This window comes from Scyliorhinus canicula, chromosome 3, assembly GCF_902713615.1.
Source record: "Scyliorhinus canicula chromosome 3, sScyCan1.1, whole genome shotgun sequence".
NCBI lineage: Eukaryota > Metazoa > Chordata > Chondrichthyes > Carcharhiniformes > Scyliorhinidae > Scyliorhinus > Scyliorhinus canicula.
The window spans coordinates 257,124,710-257,147,184 of record NC_052148.1 but is presented as its reverse complement, the minus strand read 5'-3'; the positions used below and the strand labels follow the sequence as shown (position 1 = coordinate 257,147,184).

At 47.2% G+C, this 22,475-nt stretch overlaps 1 protein-coding gene across 5 annotated transcripts in view; it reads right to left on the bottom strand.

The window, feature by feature from the left end:
- Window positions 1–20,255, bottom strand: part of hgsnat (heparan-alpha-glucosaminide N-acetyltransferase) — a 61,248-nt gene extending 40,993 nt beyond the window's left edge. Inside the window, exons 1-3 of one of the 5 annotated variants that reach the window (XM_038792643.1) lie at window positions 19,961–20,255; window positions 18,499–18,811; window positions 15,934–16,699 (exon numbers count right to left, since the gene is read on the bottom strand). In XM_038792643.1, coding sequence (XP_038648571.1) covers window positions 15,934–16,699; window positions 18,499–18,792 — 1,060 coding nt within the window. In that variant the 5' untranslated portion in view covers window positions 18,793–18,811; window positions 19,961–20,255. Of the gene's footprint in view, window positions 1–8,766; window positions 9,008–15,933; window positions 16,700–18,498; window positions 18,812–19,960 lie in introns of those variants that run through there. The other 4 variants (XM_038792640.1, XM_038792641.1, XM_038792642.1 and 1 more) reach the window with 4 other exon arrangements.
- Between the last annotated feature and the right edge of the window lie 2,220 nt (window positions 20,256–22,475).

The following is a 22,475-nucleotide window of genomic DNA, read 5'->3' as shown; positions in this document are numbered from 1 at the left end:
CCTTAGGCGCAGTGACAGTCACGCACTCCTTTTAGTAGAAAGCAACTTAATACAGGCAAATATACTGCCTGAACATCTACCACTTTTCAATTAACCCCAGGGAAGCAAAACAAAAGAACAAAAGAAAGCTATGAATATAAGAATTTCAGAAGTATTGTATGAAAGGTATTTGGCGGAGTAAGGATAAAAGTGTGTTTGACTGCTGCAGTCACTTTTTAAAAGAAATCCTAGTTTGAAAGATTGGGAGCCAGGGGTACAATTTAAGCATCATAAAAAAGCTTGGACTAATGGAACTTGTTTTTATTAAAGGGATTCTCTCAGTAAGGTGGTGTCATTGGCAAGGGCAGCATGGTAGCATTGTGGATAGCACAATTGCTTCACAGCTCCAGTGTCCCAGGTTCGATTCCGGCTTGGGTCACTGTCCGTGCAGAGTCTGCACATCCTCCCAGTGTGTGCGTGGGTTTCCTCCGGTTTCCTCCCACAGTCCAAAGATGTGCAGGTTAGGTGGATTGGCCATGATAAATTTCCCTTAGTGTCCAAAATTGCCCTTAGTGTTGGGTGGGGTTGCTGGGTTGTGGGATGGGGTGGAGGTGTTGACCTTGGGTGGGATGCTCTTTCCAGGAGCCGGTGCGGACTCAATGGGCTGAGTGGCCTCCTTCTGCACTGTAAATTCTATGACAGCTGGGTGAAGCCTAGGCATCAGGCATGTTGTAGAAAGCAGTTCAGTTCCGATCTGAATGAAGCAGTGTCCAGAAATGAAACAGTTTAATCTCTGCAGTTCAGTTAAAAGAGATGAAGAGTCTTTAAAGCAGTGCAGACTTGTCCGAGTGTATGAGCTGAAACAAGCTCAGAAACAGTTTCTGAGGACATACAGCCAGAGTTTCTGCACGAGTCTGACAGGAGTCAGATCTTTTCTTTAAAGCCGTGTCAAGAGATCTCTCTCCAATGTGCCATTGGTAGTTACAACGGATTGTGAGCCTCTATACTTTTTTTCCTTGTTGTTTAAATGGGAATAAAGATAGCAACTAAGGGTATTCAGTGTATGGAGTAGTATTGTTTAAGGGGTAATTGTAAGATATTTTCTAGTCAAAGATTTTAAGACTGTGTTAGTGATAAAATTTGTTTTAATATACAATATTTGTATTTTTTCATGCAATCACTCTGGAGTGAAGCATCCTTTCCTTGCAGTTTTACAAACTTAAAATAAAATATTGGGGTTTCTGTCTAGTATCCTAGCTACTGTTGGGGTCTGGTCTGGGATCATAGTACTAGCCTTTTTATTAAATGTACAAGATTCAAGGCGTAGACAGATTTTTCACTGACAAGGGAGTGATGGGAGGAAAGTAGAGTTAAGGCCACAATCAGATGAGCGATTATCTTTTGAATGGCAGAGTAGGCTCAATGGACCAAATGGCCTACTCCTATTTCTCATGTTCTGATACATACACTGAAACCCAATGTGAAAAAGAAACACTCCACAGAATTGGCCAGAATATTATGCTGACAATTTTGCGGTAGCCTCGCCCGTGAAGATTTATAATGAATCCGAGCCGATCAACATACATCCCAATAGTCAAGTTTCTGAAGCTCAGACTTGGACCACAAATTTACAGAACTGAAACAACTGTATTGATGACTGGCACAAATTTGTGGTTTCCTTGTACAAAGCAGAGAGCAAAAAAAAAGACTTACATTTATACAGTGCTTTTCACAGCCTCAGGATATCCCAAAGCACTTTACACTTTCAATGAAGCACATATTATATACGAGTTAAGATCCCAGACTAGACCCCAAAATTAAGATACCAGCCAAGAACACAAACATTTTTTTAAAAATTTATAAAACTGAGGAAAGGATACTTCACTCCAGGAGTGATGATGACCATTAGGTAGCTTTTATGTTAAAACAAACTTTAATTTAAACACAGAATTAGCCACATTATCAAAATAAATAGCTTTACAATTCTCAGTTTAAAAAGTTCTTAAACACAAGGAAAAACTCAAACCTATGCCTTACACCTACACTATAAATACTCACACCAGCAACCCAAATTCAGCTCAAATGCCACTTTATCGACCAGAACATGTTTTGTTGGAAAGAGAACCTTTCAATAGCAACCTGAAAATCCGTCCACGTTGTCAGAAGCTTCTGCTCAACCCAACAGCAGTGGGGGAAAACTGTTCAACTTAAAAGCAGACTGCAAAACTACACAGACCTGGCTCCTCCCACTAATTACATCATCTGCATCCCATTATATTCCATGACCTGTTTAGTTAGAACTAAACGCCACTCCTGCATAAATCATCTACACTCCAGGGAATCTCTAGCAATTATCACAATGCTGCATTAGGCATATCTCTGCATCAAGCAAATGGCTAAAATTAATCCTAACCTCACTTTCTGACCTCTTATTTACATTTAGCAGGCATATAATTTGGATACCTTAACCTAGATTCTTTAATATTACTGCAACAAACATGCACCAGAACACATGCTTTTTAAAAAAAAACTTACTGAAACAGGTATAAAACACAATATCTACCAATTTTTTTTGATCACAGCGTGGTTACAAGGTAACATAGGAAGCTCAAGTAAATTTGCATACAGCAAACTCCCACAAAACAGGAATATAATGGCCACATCTTTATTTTTTTTAGAAGTTTTAATTAAACAATAAGTTTTGGCTGGGACATTGAGGAAGAGCAAGGGTTATCCCCAAAGTAGTATCACAAGATTACCCCCAGTTTAGAAAGCGTATATGGGTTTGGTTTAACACCTCACCAGAGAAACAGCACTAACAAAACTGCAGCTCTTCCTCAGCTGAAATGGAGTAGAAACCACAACCTTGCAACTCGGGAGGTGAGAATGCCATTACCTCATTAAATCATTCAAAGACTTCTGTTGCCCTTTGACAGACGCAATATGCTTATAAACTGCCACAGTGAAACCATTAACTACAACTTTTAAAATGCTGTTGTGCAGGTGCAATACTTCAAGAGTAGGAATTAACAGGTCATTTTCCAAATGGCAGGCAGTGACTAGTGGGGGACTGCAGGGTTTGGTGCTGGAACTCCAGCTATTCGCAATACACATTAATGATTTGGAAGAACGAACAAAATGTTGTCTCTCCACATTTGCAGATGACACAGTTGGGTGAGAGAGTGAGCTGTCAGGAGGATGCAGAGATCCTCCAGTGTGACTTGGACAAGTTGAGCAAGTGGGCAAATGAATGGCAGTTGCAGTTAGAATTTGGATAAATGCGAGGTTATCCACGTTGGTAGCAAAAACAGGAAGGCAGATTATTATCTGAATGGCCATAAATTAGGAAAGGGGAACGTGCAATGAGACCTGGGTGTCCTCATACACCAGTCACTGAAGGTAAGCATGCAGGTGGTAAAGAAGGCAAATGGTATGCTGGCTTCCATGGCAAGAGGATTAGAGTACAGGAGCAGGGATGTCTTGCTGCAATTATAAAAGGGCCTTGGTGAGGCCATACCTGGAATAGTGTGCACAGTTTTGGTCTCCTTATCTGAGGAAGGATGTTCTTGCTTGAGAGGGAGTGCAGCAAAAGTTTACCAGACATATCCCTGGGATGGCAGGACAGATGTACAAGGAGAAATTGAGTCGGTTAGGATTGTACTCGATGGAGTTCAGAAGAATGAGGGGTAATCGCATAGAAACCTATAAAATTCTAACAGGAGAAGACAGGTAGATGAAAGAAGGATGTTCCCGGTGTGGGGGCGTGCAGAACCAGGGCTCACAGTCTGAGGATACGGGTAGACCATTTAGGACAGAGATGAGGAGAAATTTCTTCACCCAGAAAGTGATCAGCCTGTAGAATTTGTTACCACAGAAAGTAGTTGACGCCAAAACATTGTACGTTTTCAAGAAGCATCTAGACATAGCACTTGGGGCAAAGGGGATCAAAGGATTGGGGGAGAGGGAGGCAGGATTAGGTTATTGAGTTGGGTGATCGGCCATGATCATGAATGGAGCAGGTTCGAACAGCCTCCCTCCTGCTCCTATTTTCTATTCCAAAAGTATCATATTCAAGCTCGCCCCTGCTCTGCAAGCTCTTTTTAATTCAGGAATACCAGATGTTTTTATCTCCCTTTTATATAGCAGGAAATAAGGAAAAAAAATACAAGTGGCTGTTAAACCAGTTTTCTGCTTCAACCATGTATGTTGGCATTCTACCAAGAGGATTTGAGTATAGGGTGTTGGTGAGGCCACACCTGGAGTATTGTGAGCAGTTTCAGTGTCCTTATCTGAGGAAGGATGTTCTTGCTATGGAGGGAGTCCAGCAAAGGTTTACCAGACTGATTCCTGGGATGGTGGTACTGTCATACGAGGCGACACTAAATCGGTTAGGATTATATTCATTGGAGTTTTGAAGAGCGAGAGAGGATCTCATAGAAACTTTCAAAATTCTAACACGATTAGACAGGATAGATTCAGAAAGAATGTTCCCTATGGTAGGGGGGTCCAGAACTAGGGGTCATGGTTTGAGGATAAGGAGTAAACCTTTGGGCCTCCTCCTGCTCCTATGTATGTTTCGATACATATGGTATAGTGCGCCCCAAAATTGTTTAATCAACCAGCATTTAAACTATTTTTTTTTTTTTTAAAATTCCTTTCTCAAGGTTTACAAAGCTAATGCACAGAGTGGGCAGGGCAAGCCCCTAATCCACCTCCTGGTTTACTCCAAAAGCAAATTCAAATTGAATCCAATTCACGGTGCCCACAAGAGATACACACTAGATCCAAGTTGACAAGAACAGGCACTAAACCCGATCTAACAATCCTCTGCTTGATCTTAGCCAAAAGGCAGAGAGACAGATTAAATTATTTTTACAAAAATATACTTTATTTGTAAAATATCAGAAAGAACATTACAAGCATTTCAAAACTGCCATCACACAAAGTACAATAATATTTAGCTTCTCTACATACATCATGTTTCACTTGAGGTGCTTCAATACAGACATATCAAAGCGGCCATTACAAATGGTGCAAAGGTATTTAAGTTGCACTCTTGTGGTACACGTGATGTTCACTGTGTACATACAGCCCAAGGGAGTCCTATGCAATTCCTTCCCCTCAGTTCCCAATGACTGAAAGGTCAGACAGTGACCGTACCCCATGGCATCTCTGCAGTGGCTGTTCCAAGCTTCAATGCATCCCCCAGCACATAATCCTGGTGTTTGGAATGTGCCAGTCGTCAACTCTTGGGGGCAACTCTTGGTACTGGACGAACAGGTTTTGGGCATATCTCATCAAGTTGAGGATCCTCCAGCAACAGCTGATGTTTGTCTCGGTGTGCGTCCCTGGAAACAGCCCATAGTGCGCAGAATCCTACAGCCCATACAGCACAGGATCCTATGTCACGGAGCGCCTCAGGATGAAACTCGACAAAAATCACCCCATCTCTCGCCAGACCTTCTTTGCAAAGGCAGACACAAGGTGGACAGCGGTCTCTTTCCCACCACAGTCAACTAGAGGGCAACGCGCAGATGGGGTGAGACTCCAGGTGTGTAGGAAGGATCCGACGAGAAGGGCCTCTCTCACCATCAGCCAAGCTAGAACATGGTGCTGGTTTGAAAGTTCTGCTGATGAGGCATTCTGTCAAATGATTGACAGTATGCTCATGGTACCATCTGACTGGATCTACCATCTCCTTTTCCCGAAGGGCTTCTAGGACATTACGTGCAGACCTGTAAAACTTGTGGTCGAAGGGGTTTCTCGGCATAACGTTCTCTACGAAGGACAGGTGGTACTACGGCACGGTCCAACTGCTTGGATGAAGCAGAAAATGACTCGGATGATTGCCACAGCACAGGGGTGAGGTATGAGCCAGACATGCAACACCGAAAGTGCCTCAACACCTGATAACTAAGTTCTTACCTGCAATGGAGAGAGAGCATCGCTCCCACAGACGAATGTTTGGTTCATAATGCCTACTCGCCTCTTCCAATTCCTAACTCATGCCCTAGGCCCTCAGAACCATACCCGCATCACTTTCCGCCTGTCTGACCGGACAGTGAAGGAGACAAGGGATCGGTCAGCCAAAACATGACCTTGCTCTTGCTGCGATGTAGCTTGGCACCCAAGGCCAGTTCGAACCGATCACAGATGCTGATCAGTCTGTGCAGGAACAGCAGAAGACAGTGATGTCATCCACGTACAGGGAGGCTTTGACTCGAGTGCCTCGGTTGCCTGGAATCGTCACTCCTCTTATGCCCGAATTCTTCCTGATGAACTCAGCAAATGGTTCTGCACAACAAGGAACAGAACGGGAGAGGGCAGTCCTGCCCAATGCCAGATTTCATTGGAAAGTTTTCCGATTCCCACACATTGATTAAGACTGGGCTGATGTTTGTGTAGAGCAGTTGGATCCAATTGAGATTCCGTCCCCAAATCCCATTCTCTAGAGCACATCCATCATGTAGGTGTTCAATATTCTGTCAAAGGCCATCTCCGAGTCCAGGCTGATGAGGGAGATATCAGAGCCTTGTTCCACACAGCCATGTGCTACTCAGGGATGTTTTAAAATATAATCTTTATTGTCACAAGTAGGCTTACATTAACTCTGCAATAAGTTAGTGAAAAACCCATGTCGCCACATTCCGGCACCTGTTCAGGTACACAGAGGGAGAATTCAGAATGTCTAATTCACCTAACAGCACGTCTTTCGGGACTTGAGAGAGGAAACCAGAGCACCCAGAGGAAACCCACGCTGACACGGGGAGAACGTGCAGACTCCACACAGATAGTGATCCAAGCCAGGAATCAAACCTGGGTCCCTGGAGATGTGAAGCAACAGTGCTACCCACTGTGCTACAGGGATACAAATGTCTATCAAAAATCTTCCTACCGGTACAGCGCAGGTCTGGTCAGGGTGGATCACCAACTCCAACTTGACACGATTGGCAATGAGCTTGGACAGAATTTTATAATCCACATTCAACAGTGAAACCGTTTGCTAATTTCTAATTTCTTCCCCTTGCCCACCAATTGCAGATGAGGGCAATGATGCCTTTCCTCAGATTCTGACGTGCCAGAAGCACACTCTCGTCTGCCTCCAACAAATATGGTCCAATCTAGTCTCAGAGAGAGAGTCAAATACAACACAGCCGGTAAGCGGTCGCTTCCAAGTGTTTTACACTTCGAGGGCCTTAGTCGACTCATCCGGAGTTAGTGATACGTCCATAATGAGACAGCATTGAATCTGGTAAGCAATGAGCAAGGAGTTAAAGGTGTTCCAACTAGCTAACCTATCTCTAACTTAAATCCAACCTAAGACAGTCAGCACACTTCTCAGTGCACTTGTATACACTTGTAAGTCACACCCCTGTCAATATTGCCTATACATTTGAGGAAATTGACTTGCAACTGATTATAGCCAATTCTCATCTCATTTCCAACAGCTTCTACGCTCGGGCATCAGAGTTCACTCCCTGGCTGGGTTAAACAGGACATAAACTCAAAATAACCTGTACAATCAGATTAACAGTCAACCCATCCAGAACACGTGACAAAGAAAATCAACAAACGCCAACAGCAGGAGTATTCCCGACTGCCCCAAAACCCTCCCCAGTTGTTAGAATATAAACACAACAGGCAATTTTACACACTGCAACCTGAAACAAACCGCAATGGAATAACAGACCATAAATCTGTTTTGGACATTAATTGAGAGACAAGTATTAGCCATGGTTTAGTGGGTAACATTCTTGAATCGCTTGTTACAATGTTGTTGCTTCACCTCCCACTTGAGACAGGAGCAGGAAAATCAAGGTTGACCCACTATTGGATGGGTCATTAAAGTGGAGCCCTGTCTGTTTGCTCTCTTGCATGTTTGCACCAAGGAACAGGAGCATTCTACTCTCCCCAGTGTCCTGGCCAATATTCAAACTTCAATCAACACAAAGAAAAATGATTTGGTCATTATCACGTAGCTGTTTGTGAGCTTACGAGGCACAATCTGGTCGTCACACTTCTGACTACAATTCCAAATGATTTAAATTTCTGCAAAGTGCCTTAGAATGTACTGAGGTTGCAAAATGCTCTACATCAAAGCAAGCCAGTCTTTCTTTTCCAAATCTTGACCCTCACTTTTTTTTTGCAGCTGCCCCACAAAACTGAAATGTCAGCCTGTATTTCAGGCTCAAGTGACTCAGGAAACAAATGTATTACCTTATACAAAATACCTCAGCCACCTAACCATCTGTTTCGCTTTCAAGTACATTATGCTTCAGCTCACCATTACTCTTCTGCATTTCTGCTCAATGCCTACTTGAAATCTTTCATTTTTCACCTTCCTAGGTCTGCTGAAGGGACCAAATCAAAAACACTGACTGACGATTCTCTCTCGACAGACGTGACAAAACACTCCAGATTAAGTTTCAGATTTTAAACAGTTTTCACAAAAACTGGAAATGCACAAAGGGCAGGATAAAAAAGTAGTGTGGGAATGAGAACCAGATGTGATGAATAATCAAACATGCACATGGACGGACATCACTTTTATTTCTAGCTTGAATCCCCTGGAAAATATCCAGAAAAAGTCTCCCAAGCATTGTACTCCCCACCATCACATCCAGAGGACATCAACACACATCCCTCCCCGAGCACAGGCCCCTCCAAACCGTCCCTCAGCCATTGTCAGGACCCTGCATACCATCAACAACCAGCCAGTTACCTGCTCAAAACCCCCCCTCCCACCCTCCGCGGGGCCCCGGGACGGAGCTGCTCCACCGGCCTTACCCTGTGACTCGACCCCGGGCAGCTTCAGGCCGCCCGGCAGAATGAGTGCGGACAGCAGCACAGCCCCCAGGCCCAGCTTCACACTCAGGCCGCCCGGCTCCATCGGCTCTGCCGGCCGCCCTGCTGCTGTTGCTGCTGTCCCCTCGCTCCGCTCCGCTCCGGCCCGCCTGCTTCCGCTCGTCTTCCGCCGGCCACACAATCGGCGCTTTATCAGCGGCCACCGCTTCAAACCCGAGGCCGGCCCTGGATCCGCCCCCAGGGCGGAGCGTCTGAGGGGCGGGGCCATGGGGAGGGGCGGGGCTTCACAGAGGGGTGGGTCCACATAGAGGGACGGGGCTTGGAGGGGCAGGGCTTCGTAGGTAGGCGGGGCCACATACTCAGAATTTACAGTGCAGAAGGAGGCCATTCAGCCCATCGAGTCTGCACCGGCTCTTGGAAAGAGCACCCTACCCAAGCCCACACCTCCACCCTATCCCCATAACCCAGTCACCCCACCCAACACTAAGGGCAATTTTGGACACTCAGGGCAATTTATCACGGCCAATCCACCTAACCTGCACATCTTTGGACTGTGGGAGGAAACCAGAGCACCCGGAGGAAACCCACGCACACACGGGGAGAACGTGCGGACTCCGCACAGACAATGACCCAAGCCGGGAATCGAACCTGGGACTCTGGAGCTGTGAAGCAACAGTGCTTTTCACCATGCTACCGTGCTGCTCTCAAATACAGGGGCTAAACTTCATTGAGGGGTGGGGCTTCATAGAGGGGAGGGGCTTCATGGAGTGGTGGGGCTTCATAGAGGGCCAGGGCCTCATACAGGGGCGGGGCTTTGTAGAGGGGCAGGGCTTCATTGAGTGGGTGTAGCTTCGTGTGGGGATGTTTGAGTCAGGGCAGGGCTTTGGAGGGGTGGTGCTTAATCTGCAAGGCGGGGCTTCCGTCTGAATTGGCAGAGTAATCTTGTGGGCGTGGTCCCGTTCTGGGACAGAGCCTCACTGTTTGATGATCAGCAGGCAGCAGTTTGGTCGTTGGCTGAAGGAGACCTCTGGTGGCGGCCATGGTGTGAGTAGTCGCACATTTGGTAGCTCCCGCTTGTGGCGGTGTTTTTGGATCTTTCCCCAGGCTACCGGGTGGACTTGCTGATGGAAAAAGGTGCAGGAGTGGTAGAAGGAGAGTGTGTTCCACCAGTGGGTGGATTCATGGACCAGAAGCTGTTTTAAGTGAAAGGAGCTGTTGGAGTACCAAATTGTGCCTGAGACAGAGAGGAAGATGGTGGAGGGTGAGGGACCGGCCCTAACGTCTCAGTGGTCTATGGAGCAGCTGGTGGACTTCTTGAATGAGAAGTTCACCCAGCAGAGAAAGGAGACTGTGGAGGACCTGGCGAAGACATTGGAGCCGATTAAGGCGGGGATCGACGGTGTGGAGATGAGGTAGGAGTATCAGAGCCAGACGATCCAGAAGGTGGAGGAGCATGAGGAGCAGCCTACTTCGATGTCGGTTGAGATGGGGGTGATGCGGGATATTCTCCTGCTGCAGGAGATGGTGGAGGATTTGGAGAACCGATCGCGGAGACAGAACCTGAGGATCAAGAGGGCTCACATCATTGCGCATCTGAGGTGCCTAATGATGGACGTGACATTTGTACAGGAATTGCACTTGAAGATTGGGGATCAAACTAAGCTTAGGAAAGGGTGGGTAGGGCAGGTATTTCACTCAGGATTGGAATTCTGGGAGTAGCAGGGAGGTGGTGGTCTTGATAAATAAATGGGAGCTTTTGAAGTGGGGAACGTAGTGTAGTGGCAGACTCTTGGGGGAGGTTCACTGTGGTGAGTGGGAAATTGGGGTGGATGTTGGTGGTATTGGTGAATGTTCATGCCCTGAACTGGGACGATGTAGAGTTTATGAGGTGGGTGTTAGTATAGGGGTAAGATTTTCGCTTTGGGGTTTAACATAGAACAGTACAGCACAGAACAGGCCCTTCGGCCCTCGATGTTGTGCCGAGCCATGGTCACCCTACTCAAACCCACGTATCCACCCTATACCCGTAACCCAACAACCCCCCCCCCCCCTTAACCTTACTTTTTAGGACACTACGGGCAATTTAGCATGGCCAATCCACCTAGCCCGCACATCTTTGGACTGTGGGAGGAAACCGGAGCACCCGGAGGAAACCCACGCACACACGGGGAGGACGTGCAGACTCTGCACAGCCAGTGACCCAGCCGGGAATCGAACCTGGGACCCTGGAGCTGTGAAGCATTTATGCTAACCACCATGCTACCGTGCTGCCCTGTGCTGCATGAAGATGTGAGAGGTCCCGGGTTCATATCCCGGACGAGCCCTTTAACCTGGATGTTGCCTGGTATGGATGGTGTTAGCTATGAGGAGGGGATGAATAAACTCGGTTTGTTCTCACTGGAACGACGGAGGTTGAGGGGTGACCTGATAGAGGTCTACAAAATTATGGGGGCATAGACAAAGTGGATAGTCAGAGGCTTTTTCCCAGGGTAGAGGGGGCAATTACTAGGGGGCATAGGTTTAAGGTGCGAGGGGCAAGATTTAGAGGAGATGTACGAGGCAGGTTTTTTACACAGAGGGTAGTGGGTGCCTGGAACTCGCTGCTGGAGGAGGTGGTGGAGGCAGGGACGATAGTGACATTTAAGGGGCATCTTGACAAATACATGAATAGGATGGGAATAGAGGGAGGCAGGGTTGCTGGGGGAGCGGTGGAAACCACAGATGGAGTTTGGGCTGATATCCACGGGTAAGGCGGTGGGGCAGTTTAGAGCTAAAGGGGCGATATACGAATATGGGGAAAAGGTGAGTACGATGTTGGCACATCAATTGAGGAAGCAGGGTGCAGTGGTTAGCACTACGGCGCGGAGGACCCGGGTGCGATCCCAGCCCTGGGACACTGTCCGTGTGGAGTTTGCACATTCTCCCCGTGTCTGCGTGGGTTTTACTCCCACAACCCAAAGATGTGCAGCTCAGATGGATTGGCCACGCTAAATTGCCCCTTAATTAGAAAAAATATAATTGGGTACTCTAAATTTAAAATAAATTGAGGAAGCAAGAGGCAGTGAGAAAAATCAGGAAGATGAAGGATAGGGGAGGGAAGGTGGTTTTGGACCCCGTGGGGGTGAATGGGGTGTTTGGGGGATTTTTAAAAGAGACCTTATGAGCTGGAACCCCCAGCCGGGGGTGCAAGGAATGAGGCATTTTTGGAGGGGTTGGCGTTCCCGAGGGTGGAGGAGGACCTGGTGGAGGAACTGGGAGCCCCTATTGGGCTGGTGGAGGTGGCGGAGGGTCTGGGGGCAATGCAGGAGAAGAAGGCCCCCAGCCCGGATGGGTTTCCAGTGGAATTTTACAAAAGGTGTTCGGGGGACCTGGGTCCCTGCTGGTAAGGGCATTTAATGAGGCGAAAGATTTGGGGGCGCTCCCACCGACACTATCACAGGCCACGATCTATTTAGTTTTAAAGAGGGACAAGGATACGGAGCAGTGTGGGTCCTACAGGATGTTAAATATGGACGCCAAGTAACTGGCCAAGATCTTGGTTTCAAGGATTGAGGGCTGTGTGCCGGGGGTGATAGAGGAGGGCCAGACGAGGTTTGTTAAGGGGAGGCATTTGTCGGCCAACATCAGGCGGCTGCTAAATGTTGTAATGATGCCCCTGGAGGGATGAAGTGTGGAGGTGGTGGTCGCCATGGATGCAGAGAAGGCCTATAACCGGTGCAGCGGGACTAATTGTGGGAGGTGCTGGTGCGGTTTGGGTTTGGGCAGGGGTTTGTGGATTGGGTCCAGCTGTTGTACCGGGCGCCGACAGCGAGTGTGCGAACGAAGCGGGCGAGTTCGGAATATTTCAGGGTACATCGTATTTCAGGGTTTCGCTGTACGCGGACAACTTAATGCTTTATATTTTGAACCCGTTGGAAGGTATTGGGGGATTATGGGTATTTTGAAGGAATTCAGCCTGTCTTCAGGATACAAATTGAATATGGGGAAGAGCGAGTTTTTTCCGATTCAAGCGAGGGGGCAGGAGAAGAATCTCTCGATCTTCACTCCCTAGGCGTTTTTCAGGAGGCTGAATGCGCTAATTTCTGGTATGTTTGGGGGAGGGTAAAGCCCCGCCGATGAAGAAGGTGCTGCTGGAGCAGGGTCCAGTGGGGGAGGTGGGTGCCAGTTAGAGGTGGGCGGCGAATATAGCCATGGTGAGGAAGTGGGTAGTGGCGGATGGGTCGGTATGGGAGCGGATGGAGGTAGCCTCTTGAAAGGACACGAGTTTGGAGGCTTTGTTGACAGCGTCTTTGCCGTTCTCGCCGGCCAGGTACTTCACAAACCCAGTGGTGGTGGCGGATCTGAGGCTGTGGCGATAGTGGCGGCAGCACCTGAGGCTGTACGGGGCCTTGTTTTGGGCACCAATCTGTGGGAAACACTAGTTTGTTCCGGGGTACCGGATGGGGGTTTCAGGGGTGGCAACGGGCGGGGATTGAGCAGTTTGGGGGTATGTTCGTTGAGAGCAGCTTTCTGAACTTGAAGGGGTTGGTGCAGTGGTTTGAGTTGCACACCAGGAATGGGTTCCGGTATTTGCAGGTGAGGGATTTTGTCCGGAAGCAGGTACCGTCTTTTCCTCACCTGCCACCCCAGGGGCTGCAGGGCAAGGTGGTGTCAAGAACAGGGGTAGGAGAGTGTCAGAAATTTGCAAGGAGCTGATGGATTGGGAGGAAGTTCCGATAGGGTAGTGAAGTGCAAGGAAGAGTTTGGTAGGGAGTTGGAGGCTACGCTGTGGGAGGAAACTCTGAGGAGGGTGAATGCATTCTTATTGTGCTCTGGGCTAAACCTTTATTCTTTAACTAGAAGGGGGGGGGGCTTCAGAAAGCTAGAGTTCAAAGCCAATTTACAAGCAAATTGCCAACAACTGAACTACCTAGAATTTACAAATTCGAATTCCGAAGAGGCATTCCTCTCTTTTTTTAAATAAATTTAAAGCACCCATGTTTCTGATGTTGGGGGAGTCCAGCACCAGGGGTAAACCATTTAGGACAGAGATGAGGAAAAGTTTCTTCACCCAGAGAGTGGTGAGCCTGTGGAATTCTCAACCACACAAAGTACTTGAGTCAAAAGCATTGTATGTTTTCAATAAGGAGTCAGATATAGTTCTTGGGACGAAAGGGATTAAAGGATATGAGGGGAAGGCAGGATTAGCTTATTAAATTGGATGATCAGCCATGATCATAACGAAGGTTCGATTCCTGGCTTGGGTCACTGTCTGTGGGGAATCTGTGTCTGCATGGGTTTCGTCCGGGTGCTCCGGTTTCCTCCCACAAGTCCCGGAAGACATGGTTGTTACGTAATTTGGACATTCTGAATTCTCCCTCCATGTACCCGAACAGGCCCCGGATTGTGGCAATTAGGAGATTTTCACAGTGAGTATCCAATTATTTTTGTTCCAATTAAGGGGCAATTTAGTGTGGCCAATCCATCTACCCTGCACATCTTTTGGGTTGTGGGGGTTGTATTGATATGTATACAGTCAGGTTAGTGAAGGGTTAATAATTACATCTCTGTGTAAATCAAACACAAGAGGGCGTTACCACTTCTCTGTATTTAAGTCAGACCCTGAGGAAATTCTGGGAGTAGCATAAGGAGAAAGCATGGTGACGGCATTAGAAGATTAGATTAGACAGAGTTAACATGAGGTTAGACCATAGTGTAGTTAGTGACTATTTTGATTATTGAGTACTGCTAGACAGATTCAATATTACTTAATTATTATCTGTAGCTCAGAAGAGTGTGGAAGCTTCATTTCATTAATAGTATTATATTAAATTGGTTTTGTTTCATTATTTGAACATAGAATTTCAAAGAATCAAACAAAACAATTTTGATAGGTGGATAAGAGTATTAAAAATAGACCAAATATTTGATGCTCTTTGGGAAACGGTTATTTTGGAGGAATTTAAAGATTCACTTCCCCCAGTAGTGAGAACTCATGTGGAAGAGCAATGGGTTAAAATTGCTAGACAGGCCGCAGAAATGGCAGATGATTTTGAATTAGTTCATAAATCAAGGTTTGGTTTTCAACATTAATTTCAATCTGTGAAGGATAGAAACTGGGGAAATGAGAAAGCCACAGGTGGTCAAGGCAAAAGAGGTCCAGTTGGAGATATTAAGAGGAGTTTGCCTCAGATTAAAAAGGAATATAAATTGGGTTCTGGTCCGGGTGTTGTAACACCTTTTTGAATAATATCAACCGTGGAGATGAAAGCCGCTGTTACCTGTTGGTCTATCTTTGGATTATTCAGGATCTTACAGATTGACAACGGGTGTTTATTAAAAAAAAAGATTTTATTTGAGTTAAATTACAGCATCCTCATAGAATCACGGAAATGTTACAGCACAGAAGGCGGACCATCAAGTCTGCATCCGCTCTCCAAATGAGCAATGCAGTTAGTGCCAATCTCTCACCTTCTCCCCCTAAACCTGCACATTCTTCCTTTTCAGATAACAGTCTAATTCCCTTTTCAAAGCCTCGATTGAAAGTGCCTCCACCAAACCCTCAGGCAGCGCATTCTATACTCACCGGCTGAAAATGTTTTTATTCATGTTGCCATTGCTTATCATAGAATTTACAGTGCAGAAGGAGGCCATACTGTCCATCAAGTCTGCACCGGCCCTTGGAAAGAGCACCCCACATAAGCCCAGGCTTCCGCCCTATCCCCGTAACCCGACCTAACCTTTTGGACACCAAGGGGCAATTTATCACAGCCAATCCACCTAACCTGCACATCTTTGGACTGTGGGAGGAAACCGGAGCACCCGGAGGAAACCCACGCAGACACGGGGAGAAAGTGCAAACTCCACACAGTCACCTGAGGCCGGAATTGAACCCGGGACCCTGGGGCTGTCAGGCAGCAGTGCTAACCGCTGTGCCACCATGCCGCCCCAATTACTTCTTTTGCCAATTACTTTAAATCTTTGCCCCCTCGTTCACAACTCTTTCATGAGTGGGAACAGTATCTCCCCATCTGTCCCATACCACTTGCCTACCCCCCCCCCCCCCCCCCCCCCCCCAACCCCACCCTCGCCATTATTTTCAATACTATCAAAATACCTGTATGCTATTAGAACAGAATCTCACCATTAATTATAAATCACGTGACGTACCGCTGTGAGTACCAGACAGTTGTGACTCCTGTGTCAGTGACGTATAAACAGCTTTATAGGTCTGGACAACCCTCAGTGCTGAAGGCCTCTGCTGTGGTAAATTTCTCTTACAGTCCTGGTGCAGCTGAAACAAATGGAGCCTGAGAACATCACTTCCTTCGACCTGCCCCAGCAGGAAATCCGTAACATCCGGAATCTTCCATATATCCGTCTTCTCATCATATGGGGGCATGAGGTCATCAGAAAATGGAAGGTCGTCACCAAACGGCCAAAGCTGCTCTGGGGACACAAAGTCACCCTGCAGCTGTCTGGCACCACATTTTACTAAACGGCCAGCGCTCCGATTGACTAGGGGTAAAGCATCTAAATCGTTAGCTACCACATGCAAGTCTGCAGTTAACAAGTACTGGGACAAGGCCTTCCCCAGGTCATTGGAATCACACATAACCCGGGGGCCCAAAGGGCTGTTGTGTATAAAATGCAGGATCATCGCATATTCAATGGCCAAACGAAATCGAACTTCCCAAGTATTGAAGCTGTGGTGCTCCTCTTGCTCTAAAATAGAGTTAACGTTGGTTAACGATCCGAAACGGTGATACTCTGTGAGAATGGTGTGATCTTCTTCACAGTATCCCAGCAGTTTAACCACATACACACTCTGCAGGCCTTTCAGCATCTCCAAGCCATGAAAGAAATCGTTGCTGAATTCGGAGACGGCAAGTCGAGAGAGGGCCACTTTGTTTCCTTTCCAGTATGCCAGGAATACCTCCGGAGCAAACAGAGGTACTGATAAATATACAGACCGCTTAATGAGACAGTAATCTAATTCTAATTCGTATCAGCAAAATTGCAATATCACGTAGGAACGAATCTTGTGTTCAAAGCACCCCTTATCTTTTGATGAACACTTACAATATAGTCAAACACTCATAAAACCTTGTATTATTTTTCTAAAGACAGAATTTACCGAGATTCAGAAATTTACGTTATTGGAGCGTTGTGCCTGGTTTTGAAACAGTGACGTGTTTTGTCTTAAGCTCAGGTGATTCCAGGACGCAATAGAAACATCGACTAAGTTCAAATGAAAGTTAAGGCGACATTGTTATGCTTCTTTGATACGCCTTACCGTTAGGGCATGTGGTAGATAATAAAAACATGCTGCAATGAGGCCTAGCTGATTCTGTTATGTAATGGACGACCAGTACCTCACTCAAAACAGACAGGCTGCCTATTAAGAACTTGAATGAGGGTCCTATGTGTTCAACCAATTTCCCCCTTCCCCAGCGCCGATGCCACCAGCTAAAGGCCAAAGCGGATGTGCCCGGCATGTGTATAGGATCAGCGGTGGAAAATTCAGCAGCTCCCCATGGAACGTCAGCATTTGGAGAAGGGGGCTGGGGAGGCAATCTGAGGGAAGGAGGGAGCTCTGAGCAGCTGGTGGGTAGATATTTGTGAAATCAAGAGCAACATGTGGACGGTTTCCTCCCACAGTCCAAAGATGCGCAGGGTAGGTGGATTAGTCATGCTAAAGTGCCGCTTAGTGTCCAGGGATGTCTTGGTTGGGTTGGGTTACAGGGAAGTGGGCCTAGGTAGGGTACTCTTTCAGAGGGTCGGTGCAGACTCAATGTGCCAATTGGCCTCCTTCTGCACTGTAGAGATTCTATGTGCACCCCTTCGGGCCCAGACGAGCCAACATCAATGACTTTTATTTGGGCGCAGTCTCATGTGGTCTCTTTAAGGAGCATTGCTTCGATCAATCCACAACCAGTAGCGCGACTCCCCAGACCAACTCTTCATCAAAACAGAAACCCGCACTGAGCTCGGCCTATTACAATGTTTCAATGAAATTCAATGCAAGCATGAGGAAGAGAAGGGCAACAAACAAGGTGGTGCAGTGGTTAGCACTGCTGCCTCACGGCGCTGAGGTCCCAGGTTCGATCCCGGCTCTGGGTCACTGGCCGTGTGGAGTTTGCACATTCTCCCCATGTTTGCGTGGGTTTCACCCCCACACCCCAAAGATGTGCAGGGTAGGTGGACTGGCCATGCCAAATTTCCTCTTACTTGGAATAAATTAATTGGGTACTCTACATTTATTTTTTTTAATTTTTAAAAATTAAAAAGCATGAGGAAGAGTAGCTAATCTTTCCAGTAAACATTTTATAGCTTTCTGGACTCAACAGCAAGTTCAACAATTTCAGACCAGCATTTTGTTTCTTTTTCTTTGCCTGTCTCAGCCTTACTATTGTTTGTGCTTTCAGGTGGTAGCTGTTTTGCCATTCATGCCTCCTCTACACACATGTTTTATTTCTTTACTTGTCCCATTACCAATCCCTTCGGCTCTGCACCATGTCTCCCGTGTTCCATTCCCATTTGTTAATGTCTCCCGTAATCCATTCTCCCCTTTTTCACTCAGTCAAAGCCTATTACGTTTCTAACTCTTCCCAGTTCTGGCGATAGGTTGTTGACCTGAAACGTTAACTCTGTTTCTCTTTTCACAGATCTTGCCTGACCTGGCAAGTATTTCCAGCATTTCCTGTTTTTATTAAGGCAAGGAGGAGAGCTCACCTGCTTGACTGCACCTTGTCCCATCAGCTTCATCACAGTAACCTCGCTCTGCATCATTTCACAGGACAGCCAGGAGAGACAATCCTTCATTCCTCCCAGCCGGAAGTGGCCATCAGGGCACGATGAGTCTGAACTGTTGTTGTTTTCAGGTCCCTTTGACCAAAGCAAGTGGTGAAGAAACTCCACCCTGAAGAATGTGGTGACTGTAAGAAGGGCAGCAAGAAGCGATACAAGGCCCAGGATCACCCTTTGAAGCATCGGAGGGTGGTGGTTATCAGCTGACAGCCCCAGCATCTTCCAAACACTTGGCTACCTGCACAAAAAATGGTTCAGATTGAAAAAAGGACGGGTCAGTGGTATCATAGAATTTGCTGTGCAGAAGGAGGCCATTCGGCCCATCGAGTCTGCACCGGCCCTTACAATGAGCAACCCACTCAAGCCCACGTATCTACCCTATCCCCACAACCCAGCAACCCCCACTTAGCCTCTTTGGACACTAAGGGCAATTTAGCATGGCCAATCTACCTAACCCGCACATCTTTGGACTGTGGGAGGAAACTGGAGCTCCGGGAGGAAACCCACGCACACACGGGGAGAACGTGCAGACTCCGCACAGACAGTGACCCAGCCGGGAATCAAACCTGGGACCTTGGAGCTGTGAAGCAATTGTGCTAACCACTATGCTACCGTGCTGCCCTATCTTCTTACTCTAAGCCTAAGTGGACAGCTTTTGACTGGTGGGGGTGGCAAGGCACACAGATTTTAACACAAGATCCAGCATTTCTTATGGTAAGCATGGAAATCAATGTTCTGCTATTTGAGTCATTCTGCTGCACCCATAGGCCAATACTTTCTTCAAAGTGTGTACGGCATTCATTGTTGAATGAGACTTCCTCCAACATTAGCTCCTCCCTCCTCCAGAAGAGGAGGTACCTTTCCCTAAAAGTGGGACATGCTCTTCAAACTGACCTCAGAAAGAAAGATTCAGGGAAGAGAATGCATAGGATTGAGGTATTGTTGCCAACTCTGTTGGCACATTGGAGGTTTCATACCACGACCTAAACTCTAAATGCTTTGCCCCCACAAAACTGTCTTATTTCCTACACTTTTATAATTAGTAAACGAACGCATACAGATAGAATTAAAGCAAAATCATTGTTGTTGGTTCCTCTCGGTAGTCAGGAGATTCTCCTTTAATTCCGGGAGACTCCAGGGCATTCCGGGAGGGGTTGGCAAGCCTGTTTGATCCATTGCTTGGCCATTTTTTGGGGTTTGAAGGGTCGGGTGTCGAATCCTCGGTCTTTTGCGGATACAGGGGATGAACGCCGGACGGATCAAGCCTCTCCCGCGGCCCAAGCGGCCTGGAAACCTGGGCCGGCTCAAACTCGCCCTATCCCGGGGATCACAGCCGAGCCGGGCCGACAGCCGGACCCGCACCCACCCGAGGAACCCCAACACCCACCCGGCTGGGAATCCAGCGCAGCTCCGCGACCGCGGCTCACCGTGAATCAGAGACACAAAGACCAGAACCACACACAGACAGACAGAGAGAGAGAGAGAGAGACAGGCACAAACCCAGAGAGAGAGAGAGACACCAAATCCAGAGCTGGACAAAGAGACTCCAAATACACAGACCTGAACAGAGAGATCTCAGAGACAGACAACACCAGACCCAGAATCAGACAGACACACACACAATCCCAGAAAGGCTCAGAGGGAGACAGACACCCCAGACACAGAACCAGAGAGAGAGACACACACAGACACAGAATCAGTGAGAGACACAGACAATCCCAGATAGGCTCAGAGAGAGAGACAGACACCCCAGACACATAATCAGAGAGACACACACACACACACACACACACAATCCCAGATAGGCTCAGGCTCAGAGGGAGACAGACACCCCAGACACAGAATCAGAGAGAGACAGGCACACACAGACAATCCCAGAAAGGCTGAGAGAGAGATATAGACACCCCAGACACAGAATCAGAGAGAGACAGACACACACAGACAATCCCAGAAAGGCTGAGAGAGAGAGACAGACACCCCAGACACAGAATCAGAGAGAGACACACACAATCCCAGATAGGCTCAGAGGGAGACAGACACCCCAGACACAGAATCAGAGAGAGACAGGCACACACAGACAATCCCAGAAAGGCTGAGAGAGATATATAGACACCACAGACACAGAATCAGAGAGAGACAGACACACACAAACAATCCCAGAAAGGCTGAGAGAGATATAGACACCCCAGACACAGAATCAGAGAGAGACAGACACACACACACAATCTGAGAAAGACTCAGAGAGAGAGACACCCCAGACACAAACTCAGAGAGAATGAGACAGACAGAACCACACAGGCACAAGGCTCAAACAAAGGGACAGACTCTGAGGGGGAAAGGCAGACACAGATTTAAAGAGAAAGCCACCAATCCACAGATAGATAAAGAGAAAATACCAGTCTGCAGAGCTGAAAAAATACAGACTTGGAGGTAGACAACCATATAAACAGACTCAGAGAGAGAGAAGCAGAGAGACAATCCCAGACAAAGACTGAGAGTGAGACAGAAAACCCCAGTCACAGACCGAAAGTGACAGGCAACCCCAGACAGAGAGAGAGAGAGAGAGAGAGATAATCCCAGGCACAGACGGGGAGATAGAGAGACAGACAAGCGCAGACACAGGCCAGGAGAGAGAGACAGACAGACAATCCCAGACACAGACAGCGAGAGAGAGAACCCAAGACACAGGCTGAGAGAGAGAGAGACAGACAGACAGACAGACAACCCCAGACAGAGACAGACAACCGCCGACACAGACTGAGAAAGAGAGATGGACAACTCCTGACAAAGGTCCAATTTGATGTGTTGGGTGCTCTGGATCCGTGAAACACATACAGGCCACTAACACTTAAAATAGTACAACACTATTTTGTTAAACTATAAACTGTTGAACATACTCTTACTGTGGGTTAACACAATGTTAGATTAACTAAAGACTTGTGCCTGTCCTAACCAGTCGAATCACTCAGCACGTGGTGAGAATCTGTGCTGTAAACTATAAGCTCTTGTGCTTCTGAAAGGCTGCATCCCAAATGAGCGGGAAAACTGATGACCTCTGTCTTTATAGTGAGTGTGCTCTAACTGGTGATTGGCTGCGGTGTTTGTGCATGTTGATTGGTCCTATTGTATGTCCATCAGTGTGTGTCTCTGCACCATGATATACTGGTGTATATTATGACATCCCCCCTTTTTGAAAATTGTATGTATGTGTCAATAAATAGTGTGTGTGTGTGTGTGTGTGTGTGGACAATGTTCCTAACTATACAGTCCAAAGATGTGCACGTTAGGTGGAATGGACATGATAAATTGCCCTTAGTGTCCAAAATTGCCCTTAGTGTTGGGTGGGGTTACTGGGTTATGGGGATAGGGTGGAGGTGTTAACCTTGGGTAGGGTGCTCTTTCCAGGAGCCGGTGCAGACTTGATGGGCCGAATGGTCTCCTTCTGCACTGTAAATTCTATGATCCATGTATGGTACGAAGACGTATTTACAGGACTATGTACAGGAAAACTAAGCTATATACAAGGGAAGGTGCCTGGTGCAGAGAACTAGTATGCAACAAAATGAACGAGAACAATACTATATACAAACCAAGAAAACGATCAAACAAGGCAGGGAAACAACTCAGAGAGTCCATAAATTTGTAAAGTTCAGAAATTCAATCTCTGAGGTGGGCGACGAATTCTGGTTGACCGCCTCAAGGGTGGGTTGAGAGCCGCCAGTTCAGGAGCAGGCTGGACTGCATCACAGTCAGGGGGAGGCAGAGTGACCAGAAGCTCTGCACAGTCCGTGGCAGGGTCAGCAGGAGAGCGATGCAACTCCGGAGGATCACGTGGCGATCGTGGAATAAGGCGAAGGGCACGCCAATTGTGGCGCAGAATGGAGCCATCTGGTAGCCGAAGC